Source organism: Lithohypha guttulata, assembly GCF_036872675.1.
Source record: "Lithohypha guttulata strain CCFEE 5908 chromosome Unknown scaffold_2, whole genome shotgun sequence".
NCBI lineage: Eukaryota > Fungi > Ascomycota > Eurotiomycetes > Chaetothyriales > Trichomeriaceae > Lithohypha > Lithohypha guttulata.
This window is the reverse complement of record NW_027042751.1, coordinates 4,518,461-4,535,338: the sequence shown is the minus strand read 5'-3', so window position 1 is coordinate 4,535,338 and position 16,878 is coordinate 4,518,461. Positions and strand designations below refer to the sequence as shown.

The 16,878-nt window shown below is 49.8% G+C and overlaps 6 protein-coding genes across 6 annotated transcripts; 3 read left to right on the top strand and 3 right to left on the bottom strand.

Annotated features, from left to right (window-relative positions):
• Positions 1-1,026: 1,026 nt before the first annotated feature.
• Positions 1,027-1,680, top strand: LTR64_003773 (uncharacterized protein; the record flags this gene model as incomplete). The annotated part of the gene is made up of 1 exon (XM_064898124.1): positions 1,027-1,680. One exon carries the CDS (start codon positions 1,027-1,029, stop codon positions 1,678-1,680), a length of 654 nt encoding a protein of 217 aa, XP_064757074.1.
• A 3,069-nt stretch (positions 1,681-4,749) lies between these two features.
• Positions 4,750-5,632, top strand: LTR64_003772 (uncharacterized protein; the record flags this gene model as incomplete). The annotated part of the gene is made up of 2 exons (XM_064898123.1): positions 4,750-5,299; positions 5,436-5,632. The coding sequence occupies 2 exons, from the start codon at positions 4,750-4,752 to the stop codon at positions 5,630-5,632; spliced, it is 747 nt and encodes a 248-aa protein (XP_064757073.1).
• A 1,347-nt stretch (positions 5,633-6,979) lies between these two features.
• Positions 6,980-8,108, bottom strand: LTR64_003771 (uncharacterized protein; the record flags this gene model as incomplete). Its single annotated transcript, XM_064898122.1, is given in 2 exon segments — positions 6,980-7,569; positions 7,589-8,108. The coding sequence occupies 2 exon segments, from the start codon at positions 8,106-8,108 to the stop codon at positions 6,980-6,982; spliced, it is 1,110 nt and encodes a 369-aa protein (XP_064757072.1).
• Positions 8,109-9,343: 1,235 nt separating this feature from the next.
• Positions 9,344-11,095, bottom strand: LTR64_003770 (uncharacterized protein; the record flags this gene model as incomplete). Its single annotated transcript, XM_064898121.1, has 1 exon — positions 9,344-11,095. The coding sequence occupies one exon, from the start codon at positions 11,093-11,095 to the stop codon at positions 9,344-9,346; it is 1,752 nt and encodes a 583-aa protein (XP_064757071.1).
• A 1,624-nt stretch (positions 11,096-12,719) lies between these two features.
• LTR64_003769 (uncharacterized protein) lies at positions 12,720-14,744 on the top strand (the record flags this gene model as incomplete). The annotated part of the gene is made up of 1 exon (XM_064898120.1): positions 12,720-14,744. One exon carries the CDS (start codon positions 12,720-12,722, stop codon positions 14,742-14,744), a length of 2,025 nt encoding a protein of 674 aa, XP_064757070.1.
• Positions 14,745-15,403: 659 nt separating this feature from the next.
• LTR64_003768 (uncharacterized protein) lies at positions 15,404-16,321 on the bottom strand (the record flags this gene model as incomplete). The annotated part of the gene is made up of 2 exons (XM_064898119.1): positions 15,404-16,256; positions 16,302-16,321. The coding sequence occupies 2 exons, from the start codon at positions 16,319-16,321 to the stop codon at positions 15,404-15,406; spliced, it is 873 nt and encodes a 290-aa protein (XP_064757069.1).
• Between the last annotated feature and the right edge of the window lie 557 nt (positions 16,322-16,878).

The following is a 16,878-nucleotide window of genomic DNA, read 5'->3' as shown; positions in this document are numbered from 1 at the left end:
AGTAAAACGTCTGCGCCCTTTAACGCCACAGCGAGTTGCGTATCGATCTTGACCAGCTCTTCTGCAGTCATGTAGTTCAGCGGATCGAAAGTTTGAGCCATGCTTGTACTGGTGCTTGTTGATGAAGGAGTTTGGGGCGCTTGTTTGGGAGCAGCTTGTTTGGGAGCAGCTTGTTTGGGAGCAGCTTGTTTGGGAGCAGCTTGTTTGGGAGCAGATTTCTTCGGCCGTGCCATAGTGAAGCTGAACCAGGATCGTTCACTTGTGAAACAATGTCTGGAAATATCAACGTGAAATCTCGCTTCAGGGACAGTATCGGCAGGGTCAAGCAGATGAAAGACCCAATACGGCTTGATGATTTTGGCGCTGAGAACTTCTACGAACCTGCATATGATAGCCACGCGTTCATATACATAATTGTCCTTTCTTGACCAATAACAAGACAGTCTTAGTATCACAATTGGGTCCGTGTTCATCTCGCCACAAAGCTACGTTGGGCACAGTCAGAGTCTGTCACATGTTTTCGAGACAGGCATAGGAGACCGCTAGGCGAACCCTGCAAAGTTCTATGATCTGGGCATCTGCGGAAGATTCACCTTTACCCAGTATGCATTTCGCAGACAGAATTGGTCGTCTTCGAAAGTGACGACCCGTCCTCCGTCTCAGGAATGTCACTGATCATATTTACAGATTCCTTGAAGGAGAAACCATTGCGATTGTAGCTGGACCGGAGAACGTACAGTATACTGTGCACGAGGCAGCACTTTGTGCCACCAGCTCGCCTAGATGGGAGGCAATTGTCGGGAGGACACTTCGTCAGTTGTGAATCTCGCGAGTCATCAACATGCGGTGGTACAGACCTCCTGTAGTCCTGCACGAAAGTCGAAGGATTCTGACGAGCATCGGCTATTTGCAGCTCCACGATTTACCCCACCAAGCCCGCGTTTCCAAATATCATACAAATCACAGCGTTCATGCCATTCAACCGGAAAATGTTCGAACATGATTTGATACTGCATCTAACGAATCATGTCGAATGGTCCAGCGAGCTGCATCGCTGTTGCGGCCGACCATCGGCTTCTAGCTCTTCTCGAACATGGCCTGCGGAAGCTCTCGTTTCTGTATATCAATCCGGCTGTGTTCGCAACGCCACCGAAAGTGGTTCAGGCAGGCGACAATCTTGCTGGTGTGGAGGTCGAGGACATGGAAAAGCTGGAGAAAATAAGAGTCCCTGACGCTCGCAATGGTCGGACCAAGTCCAGTACGCCTGTTGTAGTCTCAGGTCCGACCACAGTACAAGAAGAAAGCGACTATCATCTGGATAACAGCCAGCTTGTGACAGTAGACGATATAGGGATGGCCGAGTCACACTCGGCCCACGACTGCTTGTCTGGTGGTTACAAAGCGGCCGGCATTGTTCACGCAGGGAAACCGGTTCAACGAAGGACAGCGCAGGAAGTCGTGTCCATCACGGTCAATGTACCGCCAGTGCCTGACTGGTGGTACACTGATGGTATACCGTGTGTGGATGTGCTTTCGGATGACGATGATCGAGCTACTGTCCAGGAAGCTTCAGAGAGTCGAATAGTATCGGCAAAGTCTAGACGAGGCAGACTTCGTGGGTCTCGCAACCGTAGAACCCTGCTCAGAGAGCGATTTCGAGCTCGGATGCAGAAAGCTTGATCCTTTCTGTAAATATGGACGATACTCCTTAGCCTGTACAAACCCGATGTAATTACACGTGGAGCTTGCGACCAGCTTGTATTGATACTCTTTTGATTTTTTGATCCTACCACTGCAGATAGCAATGTTCCGACCCTGTCAAAACAGGATGCGTGCAATCTTCCAGCGTGACTCCATCATGGCAGCCTCCGTGTATCATTGTAGCCATCGTCTGATCAGTGCTTGAAACATCGATGTGCTTCAATAGCCATACAACGGCAACAGAGGACCCGCAATAACGAGTCCAGTTCCTCTTGCAAGACGATTGCAGCTGGGCTGGCCGGGCTATGGTTGATGTAATGGCAAATGCCAACGGTAAGGACGGAAGAGGGAAGTCTACAGAAAATCTCGGCGAAACCAAAGAGAGGTTGGTTCGGTGCTAAGACACAGAAAAAGCTGCTATTAAGGTCGAGATTAGCTTCGGATTTACCCGAGTTTTCTTTCCTTGATATCCCACTCCCTCCGAGCGATAGAATGAAACGACCACTTTTTTCTTTCATATCATCCGATTTATGAGTTTGACTCGATTCCAGCTACTCTTTGAATACCCAAGCGAGCCTCCAATCGCACATTTCATCGTCTCCCGTGTCGAATCAAGGCCGGATAGCAAGCCGATGGCAGTCATGTTTCGCGACGAGCTTCACCAGTCAGTAATATAGTATTTGTCTATGCTGAGAAGATGATCGTCCGAGTGAAGGCCCCTGAATATATTGTTTCAGTCCAGAAATATACCATGCCAGGCATCGCAAGAATCACTTATGAATGAAGAGTACAAGCAAAACAGCCATCACGCCAAGCCGAGTCAAAGCGTTTGGGAAATGGCTAAGGGCATTGCGGACCAAACAACATCTGATCCGGAATTGGTGAAATCGATGGAACGCGAGCGGGAAGCAAAACTGGAACCGTATGGGATCTAGGTCGCCGAGTTGATCCAATTCTTCAAGGCCTGCGACTTCGTGACAAGGTATGTCCTGTTGTCGATCTTGGTGTCGATCACGGTTGCGTCTTCTCTTCTGCGCGATATCAATCCGCTCGTCTTCCTCATCGTCAAAAAGAGCGGCATCCTGGTCGAAGATGTTGTCTGTCCTGGTGCGAGACTGATAAGATGGAAAAAAGTCCTCCATAAACAGGAATAGTGCTATACAAAGGCTCCAAGCTGCACAGCTGGCAGGCCACGACATCGATCGATTCTAGGTCAGTAAGAGTTCGTTGCACCGACCGCCAAGATTAACCCTAGCAATGTTTCGGGTGCCCTCCTATATAATCATACGTATCTGCACTACTCGTGGCTCCCGGATGCTGACCGATAGTGCTTGTCCAGGGTAATCGCGAAACAAGAGGCAAGGAGAACGACCAAGCAGCAGATCGCAACACAACAGCGCGTGTTGTACGCAAGCGCTCTGAGTAGGAAAGACATGCTGAGAATACCATAGAGATTAGCAAATGCTGTTAATCGAAGACAGCACTGGTAGGAGAAACTAAGATGAGTTTATCCGCCGTTCTCTTTGTCTTCCCAACATCATAGATGTGGTTCAAAAATGGATGTACGAACGGCTGGCTTACTTTCCGACACACTGGTAGTCGTTTCTGGCACGTCCTCGATAGCCCACAACTGGTTCTTACCGGAAAGCTGCATCAATCTAAAAGCTTTCCAACTTTTGCGAGGTACTCGAGCGATTGTGTATGTACGATTTTCTCCAAATGACTGCTCACAATGCTTTCCTGTCTCTCTTTCGGCATTAAATGAGGCGTGTGTATTCTGAGTCGAGCTGCCTCAAGAATTTGGTGCTGAATGGCGACAAGTCCCTCCAGAGCGGCCATTTTGTCTTGCCAGGTCCTAAAGCCGAACCAAGTGGTCCGGTAACCATACATGTTTGCTGTCATCGAGGCCTGCCCATCTGCCTGGTGACCACAATAGTGAATCCTCCCCAGCACGTCCAGCGAGTTCCTTCTCCTCTTGGAACGTTGTTCGTCACTGTCACTGGGCTTCTCCAGCGCGATATCTTCAGACGGGTAGACCAGAATTCAGTATTCGTGGGTCATCGTCGAACGAGGACTTGGCATTTCCGGCACTATCAGGGACTAGTGCTGAACGTTTTGGAGGGTAACATAGTATTGACTGTGCATATTGGTGAAGAAGAAGCGAGAAAGGAAGCTCGGAGCGCAGGTGTCGGGTCTATGTCTGTCGCAACATGATTCATTAGCGATGTAGACTGCAGCAGTTTGTAAACCTACCATCTGCACCATCTGTGCAAGAGCGCGATGCTGCGACATCTAAGTGAAAAACACATCCAGGACAAGGTCCTTTACGGTGCAAAGTCTCAACAGCATGTCGACGTTGCAGCGTCATGATTTTAACGACACAATCCGTGATTTTTGCCTGGTCGCCTGCTTCTGACCATGCTACCGCCGGCGGTGGCGCAGCAGGAAAATGTTCCGCACCATGGTGAGTTAGAAATCTCGCTGCCAGATCTGCCAAAACATGATCAGGCGTAGAGGTTAGCTTTTGTGTCTGGATGATGAGATAGGTGCGGGTATGCTCTCTCAACTTATTCGCCTGCAAAGAATCCAGACCAACGCTGTCACAGACAGTCCTAATGTTGACTTCGCGATGCATGAGATTGGGTAATGATCTTGTGATGTACACAACAAAGAAGAGAGCAGACAACGACAACGTGAGATTAAGTAGGACGAAATCGCGTCCGGCTTACACGTAGCAACACGCAGTGCACCACACCAGCCGCAACGATATGCAGATCAGCGAATCAGATGCGACAAAAGGCAAGACACGCGGTCAACATCAAACAGGCGGTCAAGACAACATCCAGACAACGACCAACTCGATTGGGCCGGACGCAACGAGACGTGAGTGCATTGCACAGACAGCCATGACACCTCGGAGTGTATGGCTACCACGACAGGCAGTCTTGACGGCTGCGACCTGTAAGCCAGATGTCAGCAATAGCAGCATACATCTACCATATATGTCTTGTGTTTGCAACGCTAAACGCAATGATCTATCATCACACGATGCCTCGCCCAAAACTTTCACACAACAATGGTCCGACTCGTACCCTCAGGCGGATTGGCATCAGGTTCGATCTGGACGAACGCCAGATCTCTGATCTGTCCAAAGCGACTCTGTTCCACGTACATAGTCAGGGGCAGAGTTTAAAAGAAGCGTCTGATGATACTTTACGTGATCTAGCCCGGAGACTTCTCGCAAAACCCGACAGGGTAGACTGGTTCCCGCCGGCCTCGAGACCATATTGGAGATCAAAGTTGCGAAAAGCTTCGACGATAGACCTCATTGTAAAGTTCTTGAAGGTCCAGAGAACATACGCCCAACGCGGAAGAAAGGAAGCCGAGAGATCAGAAGAAGGGCTCGCCAACGCATCAACGGAATACGACCCTTTTTCTGAACCTGTTGAGTGGTCGAGTCAGGCTATCGCTTTGGAGGACAATTCTCACAGCCATTGCATTAAGGCTGCTGCTGGAAACGAGGCTGAATGGCTGCCTATAGGATGTCATCTTGACAACTTGACCGCAACGAGGAGGGACGTGCAGTATGAGTCACTCAGTTAGAATCAGAAGGTGGAAGCTACATGTCCGGGTCGTACGACGATCTCACACAATCGTAAGTCATCTCAACTATTGTACTAGGCCGGAACAATGCCAGGTCTCCTCCTGAGCATTTCATGGCTAACTGACGGTAGTCACTGAAGATGGGCCAGGAGCTTTGTTCGAGCGATATCGGACGGACATTGTAAGCAACTATGGTCAGAACGTGCTTGGGTTCCACCCATCGTCTCACGGCGAATACAGTATGGGAGATGGCGTGTGGGCAGGGAATATTGAAGAGGCCAGCGAAATAGCAGCACTAGAGCCTTTCGACAAATATTTGGAGTACTAGAGACCACTAGACAAGACATGGCAGCTTGATCCGCCGGCCAGTCGTAGAGACAAAGTCACTGATTTAAAGATACTCGACAACCTCCTCTAAAACACCTAGACAATAGAACCAATCATGTCTATCACATGATGACGTTCGTGTGCCGTTGTGTTGCCAGAATAGTTCTCATGGCTGGTACATCTTGCTCGAACGGTTGGTGCTGACGTCTTAAGATTCGGTTGAAGATAGCACAAGTTCTAGCTAATGCTCTTTGATCAGGACCCTTGTTGGGTGAGAAGACTGAAGGATAATCTGATAACCAACGCGGTTTATTTAGTTGAAAATGCATGGCGCGAACAAGATGACCAAGCACAAAGCCTGCGAAAGAATCAGAAACTTGTCCTACACGCCTCGCGAGACCAGATTTGTGCTGCCGACACGTAAGTTGCGACTTCCCATACACCATTGTGACGTGCTATGCGACCTTTGAATGCACATCCATTCAACAGGAGGTGTGCTTTGATCCTGCACGCGCTTTTCGGGGAACTCGTTGCCAGGCCCGAAACTTGTCACCAGTGCAGAAGCTGCTGAGAGCGAAGAAGGTGGCCGGAACTTCTGGGGGTTTGGTCTCCTTATAAAAATCAAGCTTGTGCCGTGGTACGCCAGCACCTCAGTCCACGACATTCGATCGGAAAGACATCGCTTGTGGTACCAACCTGTAGAAGGGTAATCTGCTCGCCACCTTGCGAATTTCTTGGATAGATCTGTTGCTTGGGCTGGCCTGGCTGCAAGATACCAAGACTTCCTCACCACTGAACAGTAAACAGTATGTGGCCGGTCTCTGGGAAGGCGATATGATCCGTGGTGCAAAGTCGTTCAGTCTGCTGACATCCAAAACGCGACCCTTCCCAGTAAGCAAGTATCCTACATAGAGCTAGCTATACCTGGCGCCTGACTGCACAGTGAGAAATATTTACGCTTTCTATCCCGATCGCAAATTTCCTCGCGCAAGTCCGGAGCATGCAGACCGACTATCAGGACTTGTCTTACTCATCCAGGACGAGCCAAGGAGCTCTCTTCAGCCTGTATGGCATACTCTGTACTTCGACAGTCTCTACGCTGTTAACTGCTGTTCGTCTACATCGATGACCGCCTTTGAACGACACATTTCTCAGCTCATCGAAAATGAGTATCGGAGCCGCGCTGTGGACTTGGCTTGTAAAAGCAATTTCGCACGAAATATGCAATTAGTGTACTAAAGTTACCCACTAGATAATGTCTGTGACGTCGCGAGTCCTCACGAGACCCTACTCGAGATCGTCCGTGAAATCGTTGTATATGTCACGAGAGTCGTTGTTTCTGCTCGTATTATCTTTCGGTATTCAGGTCCGGTCTCCCGAGCAGCTCTGTACGAAACCAGTTCAGATATTCCGTCGCTCCCCATTGCATCACACGGCTCATGGCAGAGACCAAACTTCTGAGAGACTCCTTGTCGTAAATGTCCAACGCATAATCCTTTGCGGGCAAGAACCAGATGTGCTCGTTCTCCCACTCTGCCACAACAATTTTTACTTCCACCTTGTTTGACAGCCACACCCAAACGGGTTGAGGCGCCAGCAGCATTGTATACTCTGCTGGATCACAGTCGAGCCTTGATTGGCGTAAGCGCCTTTGCTTCTCAAAGCCTGCACTGGCCCAAACCTTGAGCTGCGCGTTTGCTTCGATTTTGTCTGTATCGGTCTTCAGCTCGAGATGTGAGAAAAGAACTTTGTCGTTTACTTGAGGGTGGTTGCTCTGGCAGAGGTATTGGTCAGCATACCTCAAGATTGGAGCATGCGCGTCATCAGTCGAGTCCACCACGCTGACACCGAAGCAGTAATCGACCCTTCGTGTATCGGGTCTCTCGTCGGAAGCCCCAAGTAAGGTAAGATCCGTGATTCCGATGTTCTTGCTGTCCTCTGTTAGCTCAAGCCTTACGATCTGCGCTGAAACCATACACATTAAAAGCACGGACTTCCGCCCGTCGCGTCAGTTCAGCAGCCAGCCTCAAGCAAGGAAATACCACGTCGTCGCTCCAGTAATTCTCGTCAGCACCATCAGGCATATCGACAAGGTAGTTGAAGATTCTGTCCAGATCTTTCTCGAAAAAGTCATCATATGCAGACTTGTCGGGTGCAGCTGTGATGGAACGTTGCAGTGATTTGTAGAGGTCCCAATTCGCCATGGTATGATTTTTTACTTCCCAGTCTCGCACCTTCTTGAGAGGTACTTGTTTAAGATCCGGCTTCAGCAAGAGACTTTCAGCATCACGCATACGTTTCTGTGGACTCTTGCTTCGCTTTGTCTTGTCCGTGTTGGTCGAGCAGGTCGATGAAGGTGCAGGAGGAGGTATTATCGGGAGCTGTCTTTCTGACAATCCATCCTGACGATCCGAGCTGTCAGGTGTCGGCAGCGTCTTCTTCGTCCTTTTCGGTCGTGGGGTCCGTTCACTGTCCATTGGGTAACGCTGACGCTTTTGTCCTCGCTGTGTTGCAGAACATGCACTATCCCATTCACTCAGTACATCACCAATCCAGTCATCAACCCGTTGCGACAAGTTTTGCATGCTGGAATGCACAACTCCAATGTGTTGGCTTCTGCTGAGCATGGGCGCACGATAACCGGTGAATTATGCAGACTCGTGTGATTGGGTATGTTTGCGTCACCAGTTGTCTGAGCAACGTCTTGAAGCCTCAGGCTGCAACAAGCAAGATTTCTCAGATCAACTTGCTACTATTACCTATCTTTCAAGTGGATGGACAGGCAACTTTGAGCACGGGTGGTGCATTGGGTTTCTTGCATTGCGCGTCTCAGGTGGCTCCCGAAACTGCCAGATCACCACTTCTCCGCTCGGTACAATACAGCCTTCCTGACTAGGAAATCCTCATAAGGCACGAAGGCCTGAAGATTGAGGGCTAGATGTCATTCTCGAGATTTAAATGTGTGGTGAAAAACTCAGAAACGATGGTTCAAGCTAGCTGAGCGTCACTTGCTTAGACAGCGATGTGCCACTCCTCCAGAACCAGGGTCTGGTGCTTTTCCCCTAAGACCGAGTCCTCGAGTCAATGAGCCGCTGTTTTACCGAGCACAACGTTCTTCCATATAGATGTTGACAACTTCTCAAACAGATCATGAAACATCGTTTACCTTCGCTCGCGATCTAACTGCTCGTATAGTAGTTCTTCCTCGGTAGTCGCAGAGTTTTCACTCAGCCTCTCCTTTGGAGCTTGCATGAACCTTGAACGTTGCTTGCAGACAATATACGAGATGTGTTGGCCACTACACCTATTGCAGTCAAATCCTACTCGCTTGACTGATCGCAAATCCTTTCACCATCATCCCAATTCGACTCCGATCAATTTCTGATTTCACAGCAGGCCTACGGACTTCCTGCGCAGTGGAACATCCTTGGACAGGGCAGAAGGAGGCGTCGGGGAGATGTTTAAAGTTAGCAGAAGGCACGACAAGTTTGCACGGCATTAGTTCTTGTACTCTGAGATTACAAATCTACCTCTTCCTGTGTTTTACACTCCCGCACTAACTTCTGACCTTACATATAATGTCGTAGTAAGGACAAGGCGATTTTCCAAGGGGTTACTATCTAGTCATGAGCAATCAAGACTCATCAATCGCTTCACAGCTTGATACCTCGAACTTATCTGTGGTAACTTCAACCCAAACTGCACATGGTGGCTAGATCATAGTGATTTCTTGCTGCGGCCACATCTTGGTGTACAGCTCGTCAAAAACGGCTTTGGCGCAGAGATGTTTAACTCTTCGAGGACCGGAACTCAAACCAAGACGGTGAGACAACGATTCCTGTCCTCGACGCAGCTGTAGAGTTTTGGCGTTGACGTTAAAATAACAGAGCTGTACCACTCCGCACCTTTGAAATACGGACAACGCGTCGCCCTCCTGACCTGTTGCTTCTAACACCAGGACATCCATCCGGTGATCGATGGACGGAAAATGCTTCAGCATGAGAACTGCAGCGAATTTAGCCTGATGAGCTAACTCCACAGCGCGGCTCTCGTACTGGTCTTCGATGAGCTGAGAGATGTGCCGTTCGAAGGCCGACAAAGATGTGGATGAACGCCAGTTTGCGGAATAAAGCTGGTCGAAAAATAAGGTTGGTCCACGAAGACTCAAGACTGCTGTTTCTATGTTTCTAAACCACTGTAAAGAATGTTCGTCGTCGAAATGGATGGGCCGAACTTGCGCCAGGTCTCGGCAATCCATGTAGGAAGCGTGGTCGTTTCTCACTGCATGACCTGGCGCCACGTGCAGCCAGCTCCAGGTAGGGTAACGGCAATTTTCCACGAGTCGTGTCTCGGACTCTGGCGCGCTGAACACCTTCGAATCTGGGACATACCATAGTAGACCGCGGACCATATCGGCTTGCCAGAGACCTGCTAAATAGCGGTCGGCGCCGAGAAGGTCATGATATTTCGCAGCCAAGCCAGAGATAGCGACAGATCGATCGGAAAAGTTAGTTAGATGCCGAGCAGAGTATTCTTCCACGAGCTCGTACCACAAGCGATGTTTTTCGCGTCGAATATCTTGGTCTAAGGTCCTGATGTACCACGGCATGAGTTTGACTTTCGTGAAGAGATCGAACGCCCAAAAGTTGCGACCACCCTCTTCTGCAAACTCGTCCACGATTTTCTGTGTCGGATCCACCGTAAGCCCACGCTCGTATCGAGTTTCTCTGCAACATTTCCACACCATCTGGGTGCCAGTAAAGTATAGCAGCCTGTTTGGCAAGAGTCCCTCCTGGAATGTCCACCCTCGTTCTGACCAAGGTCCCTTGAGCTTATCTCGTGTGGGATCCCAGTGCTTGGAGAGGTAGACGGTGTTCGGCCCACTATCACCTTTCGGCGAGTTGTCCAGATTCCACTTGACAGCGACGTACTGCTCGTTGCGTGGCACCAGAAAACCGTCCTGGACGGAAGGAGAGTCGACAGCGACGAGTGTCAGCGCTGATTTTTCGTAGATCTCCTGCATTTTCGATGATTGTATTGACCAGTCTCCCATGGCTTCGTCTTGAAACACGCACAACGCATCTACCCAGAGGTATTCGAGGTCCAGAGCTTGGGCAATGAACGCCGCGTCTCGCACGGTAGCATCTAGGTCATGTAGACTAATGCCCTGTTTCAGCTCTGTTATGTTAGATTGCGTGAGCACCATTCTTTTCTGGCAATGACCCCAGCGGTAACTGAGTGCAGCCCAGCTAGATGGTGCCTCGTTGGACGCATATTCGATCAGGCGAACTTTTCTCCCAACCGAATCTATATGCAGAAAACGGGTTACCGAGTTCGAGGCAAACCGCGCTGTAGCCGTACAGTTGTGATTGTCGGCACAATTCGAGAACCATCCTCTCGCAAGGGTTGTGCAATGCAGACTTGCTGGGTCATGATGCACTTTCTCGTAGATTTCTACTGGCATGTCTGTCAAGTGTCCGTGTATGGCTACAGACACATCGAGTTAGATGACATGGTTGTCAGACTATCAAGAACAGAGGATGAGCCTTACTGAGGTCTCGACTTGCGTCGAGCGCACAGACTTTGACCAGACCTTGTTCTTCATTGTCCAGAGCCACATTGACCTTGGCTGTTCCTCCAATATACAAAACGAGGGGCAATTGGCTTGCAAGCTCGTCTGATACGATGGGAAGGTTCTCGAGGGCCGCACAGATGATCTTACATAGTTCGCAGCCCTTGGACACGCTATATTCGAGACCAGCGATATCGATGGAGTGTTCGAAACAAAGTACGTCGGCATGTTCGTGCCAGAAGTAACCAGCTGGGAGATCCGTGCTTTGGAGGAGATCATCGTCATTGAAAAATAACAAGGACACACTCAGACGTGCGCAGGTAGAACAGATCATGATACAGCCTGATTTGTGTGCGTCTTATGTCGCAATAAAATAAGGTCTACTCGATCTCGTGGTGGTGCGGGCGATAAATATGTAATAAGGGATCGCACAATACGCCTCGCTGACATGCTGACTGCGAGATTACGAATGACGAAGCCCAATGATGTAGCACAACCAAAAACCCACACAAACATGGTCAGCGAAAGGTTCCTCTGTCAGTGAGATTGGAAAGCATGCGCTGTGTGGGTCAGCTCGCGGTCCTTTTGGGTAGATATGGAGGACTTCTACATCGATAGCCAATTGAAAAAGTACTCCGCTGGGCGGCACGATGTTTATATCCCACGCGCAAGGGTATGTAGTATGGTTGGGTCTTGCAAAATCATCCCCGCTAGTCTCCAACTCATCGCGTAGTGCCTCGCACCGTAGCGCAAAAGTCAAAAGGTTCGAACAAGCCATAAAGTGTGTGAGTTTAAGTAACGTCGAACACCCGTCCCTTGTCTGCGTTGATACTCCAACTCTCACCCTAAATCTACCGAGCGATCACCGATTCAGCAGGGGGCCAACGCTCTTAAGGGACTCCTGAATAAATCTAAGCATCTACTTGCAGCAGTCAGCTTCAAGGTTGAATAGCTGCGCAGGAGCAAGATGTGTGGTACGGTAGAGCAGCAGCTCAGTGCAGCGGTGGAAGCGTTGATGCCAGTGATCGTACGTCAGTTTCCGCGACTCTCGTACCCATATCTGACTGCTATTCTTGGAGAAGTGATCTATCAGTCTACGCAGGTTCTAGAGAACTTTCTGGAGAGCGTCTTTTGGGGAGGAATTTTGGTGAACTTAATCTGCGGAGACAAATCGCCACTTCAAATTAGGTTCAGGCTAGCCAACACATTTCCAACGTAAGAGCCTGAATGCCAGACTCGTAACCTTGCGTTGTGGTGTGAACAAATTGTCAGACTGCTCGACCTTGAATGTGCCTTGCAAAGTATGTACCACCATATGCTGTGATTGACTGACCCACATAGGTCTGGTGCCTATCTCGGGACAAAACTCTTCCTCTTATGTTTTCACATAATGGTCAGTATGCTTCACGGAGCGTACAGCTATATAAGAGAACGGCATGGCCATCGACGCTGGGAGTCTGTAGAAAGACTTCGATGAGTGCTTTCACAGTGCACATGTTCATGTTTTGACACAATCATGGCGATAGACTACCATCCCTTGAATCGTAGCAATGCCGAAATTCGACTTCTTGAAATCCTGGGTCACGGTCAAGACCCGAGGTATAGGTTGCTCCCATCTTGTCACATCTTCCAGGCTCCACTGAAGAGTAAGCCGGATTTCGTGGCTTTGTCTTACGCATGGGGAGACGCCAGCGACAAGCGTCTCATACTTGTGAATGACAGTCCTGTGTACATCACTGCAAACCTTTATGCTGCAATTACAGCGCTCAGATACTCGGAGCAGAGTCGTGTCTTCTGGATTGATGCGTTATGCATCAACCAAGAAGATGACGTAGAAAAAAGTTGGCAGGTCAATTTGATGAAAGATATCTATCAGCGAGCCTCGCAAGTCTTGGCTTGGCTGGGACCTGCATGTGACGACAGCGATCAAGTCATGAAATTCCTGAACACCATCGGACGCAAAGCAGAGGCATGCGGTGTCACGTCCGTGCATGGACATCACCTAGATGTCTGGCGTGAGATGGCAAGCAAAGGTCCGCTCACTGCTAAACAGGACCCTTCAAGCCCTTGCATTGGTGTTGTACGGGGACGCCTGAGACTCATCCCCCTTCAGGCTCTGGTTGACCTCTTCCATGCGATCAGCGGTTGGCATGGAGAGACGAGCCGCTTCCCGGTTGCTGGCATGCAACGTTTATTTACCCGACCTTGGTGGGGACGAGTATGGGTGCTGCAGGAGATTACCTTACCGGCAAAAGCCTTCTTTGTTTGTGGAAGCCAAGGTATCAGTCGTCATCGTTGCCGTGCAGCTCTAAGTGCTTACATAGCTCTCTGGATGGTCCTCATGCGTAATTGTCACAATGGGGTGTGGTCGTTTCTTCCCTACCACACCAGGATCATGACGACTCTATTCCACCACCGTCCCAATATTATGCTGTGTGGACAGGATCTTCACCAGCGTGATCGCTTTCCCCTGGCAGCCTTCCTTCGAGCGACCTGTGTCGGGAGCGTTAATCTGCGCCGCCATGGTCCTCATCATCTAGAATCGACTGATCCTCGAGATAAGATCTTTGCTCTTCTGAGTTTGGCATCGGACCAAGAATGGTTACAGCGTCGAGGCGTTATCCCTGACTATACGAGAACCTGTCAGGACGTGTACACGTTGGCAATGGCGGTCATGCTTGAGCAAGGTCACATATCGCTGCTCTCGCTCTGTCAAAGACCCAAAGTACAGCACCATCTTCCTTCGTGGGTCGTGGATTGGTCCCGGTCCGCCACCGACATGCTACAGGATGTGGAAAACGATCATGTCACACTCTGTCCTGCTTTTGCAACGTCCTCAGGAATGGACGACAGCCCAAACGTCGTGGTCAAGAGACGAGATGGGAGAGTGACCGGTATCATGCTGTCTTGTCAGCTGTACGACAAGATCCGAGCCGTGGGGTACTTCGTGAAGAGGGAGTCGACTCATGAGGTGCCATTAGATGAGACCTTTACCTGGCCGGCGAGATGGCTTCTGGAGATACTTCGCCTCTCCTATCTGCACAAGAAGGATGACGATTTTCGTGAGCGTCTCGCTGCGGCCACAAGGACCTCGATTGGAGATGTCGGCTACGATTCTCAGGGTCAGCTCATCAGGATCGGACATAAGCGGTTTTCTGATGCAGTGACCCTCCTGAAGTGTTCACTGAGATTCATCAAGCATCGCCGGACAAGACTCGATGCGAAGAAATTTCTGACTGCTCTCACGGCCGAAGAGACCGCTGCATGTAAACCTTTGATAGAGACCAAACTGAACTCGGAGATCATTGGCAAGAGTCTGGGACGTCTGCCTTTCGTCACCGAGAAAGGACATCTAGTGCTTAGTTCGGAACATGTCAGGGCTGGTGACGTCATCGCTTTGGTCAAAGGTAGTCAAGTGCCATTCGTGCTCCGGCCAAGCCACACTAGTGCGTACTCTCTGATCAGTGAGGCCTACGTTGATGGTATCATGAATGGGGAAGCAGTCACACCGGTAGAGTTCCGACTTACCAAACTCGTCTAGAGATCTGGGTCGAATTTCATTATGTTGTTGTTCGAAGGCACCTCAATTGTGCCGCGTGATGGTTTACGCTAACGCAGCTAACTATACAGCTTTCCCTCCTGATGCACAGACGAGCTCGAGTCTCGCCGCTATGTGTAATACACGCTCGGTACAATTTCCGGAGAACTTTAGTGAAGTAGAGGACCAACATATCGTCGAGGACCTTGGCACCAAGCTCGGCAGCGTCAACGAGCTTGCATCTGCCTGTATCTCTACAAGAATCTGGATTGCAAATATCATTTAAAGCTCGGCGAGCAATGTCCCCCTTGTAGACCACCGCTATAATTACCTGGAGCCGGCGAAAGAATTTTCTGCCACGCCCACTGATACTGTTTAGCAGGTTACTGTTTGCGCGAGTCTGTCGTCAATCTTAGCTATTGTGATACATCATCCCCACGGTTTTGCTGCTGAAGTAACTATGTACAACTCCTCTGGAAGTGACTGTCCACGCTTGGTATGATTCGACATGCACGAGCAGTTTTCAGTAGCGTTGAGCAATAGATTATTGGAACAAATACTTGAGTGGTGAGACCGATCCAGGTACAAACGACAGTAGCGCTTCAGTTTGTTCTCCAGTTCCTAGACTATGTGTGCCACAGCCACAGAATAGACAAAGATCTTCAATCAAGACGTCGCTGGAGCAAGAGTAACAACTCTTGAACGATGTCCCCACCGTTTCCGAGTATTTCCTGAAACACATCGTCCTCGACTAAAAGCTCAAATATGATGACCGTAAAGCTGAGCACGACTGACCGCAAGTTTTCGCTGTTTATCTCGTCACGAGGCGGGAAATTGCTCGCCGTAAACGCCAGCAATTCTGCAATTCCTCGCATTGGGGTACTTTGACATTCGCAGTCGATCAGAGAAAGTCGCAAATTGTCCAAACACAAGTTCGCCAGCGCCGGGATCACATATCTGTCGGCAAAGCAGCAGAGCTTCGCGTGCGACAGCAGCTCATCTGTCATGTCAGGGTAGTCTGCTGCGACATTGACCCTTGGAGGAGCAGCCAGTCGATCATCGCAAGAGCTTGTGAATAGATCCCACAGTTCCTGCTTTTTACTCCTTTTATGACAGACATTATCAGAAAACGCCCAGTTGTTGAAGAGAGCGGTATTGTCTTGTACCACCTGGTCGTTCCAAGTGCCTTCCACTCTCATAGTCTTCTCCTTTTTCTTCTTTTCTTTCGTCGACAGACCGTGGTCCCATGGCACAGGTTGTAGAGAAGGAGATCTAAACTTCGTGCGGTCCGCTGGGCGCGTAATGTACTCTCCAGTATACAGCCATTGACCGAAACACGCAAAGGTAGCCTCTTCAACATCCGCGATCTCAGCGACGCCGTTTTGTGCTTCCTTCATCTTGCCGTTGATCAGTCGGTTTAGCACCGGTGAAGACTGCGATACCAGGGCTGCTGGAAGTCTCATTTCGGTGCCGTCGGGTCCCACTCGAAACACAAAGATGGGAGAAGTGAGAATACTGGAAAATGTGAGATTCTGACGTGACGATACACACGAGCCTTACGTGTGGAAAGGAAGATCCATATTGAGATCCTTGCTCAGCACGCAGATCGAAGACAACTCTTGATACCCGGTTTTCGAAGTAAGATATGTTGTTTAGATCCGGGGCATTCGTATCAGTTGCGAAGCGCGAAAGAAGTGGTGGCTCGTGATGGCGCCGTCAAACACCTGCCTCCAGCGGTCGTCAGACCGCATCTACAAGCACGGGAGCTTTGCCGCATTGCTTTGCCAACCATGTGCCTCCACGTTGGGTGGTCGTGCATGCAGGTGAACGATATAGCAGCACTGTTCGCGTTGCAAATTTCGAGACACGACAGTTCATCGCAGCAGAACGGACACCACGAAGACAATTGCGGAACTTGGCGCGAGTAACGGAGCAGATGGCGTGGATGGCCTGCGGGAATGATCTGGTTGAGCTTGGAGTGCTACCGAAGCGGCTAGTATTGTCTAGGTCGCAGCATACCATCATGTGCGCATTAACTTCCAATTTCAGCGAATGGGGTTGACTCTGTACAGCTTCTAGTTAGGCGTGGTCAATTCATGTCACACCAAATACATTTAGATGCTACAAGTGCGTGACG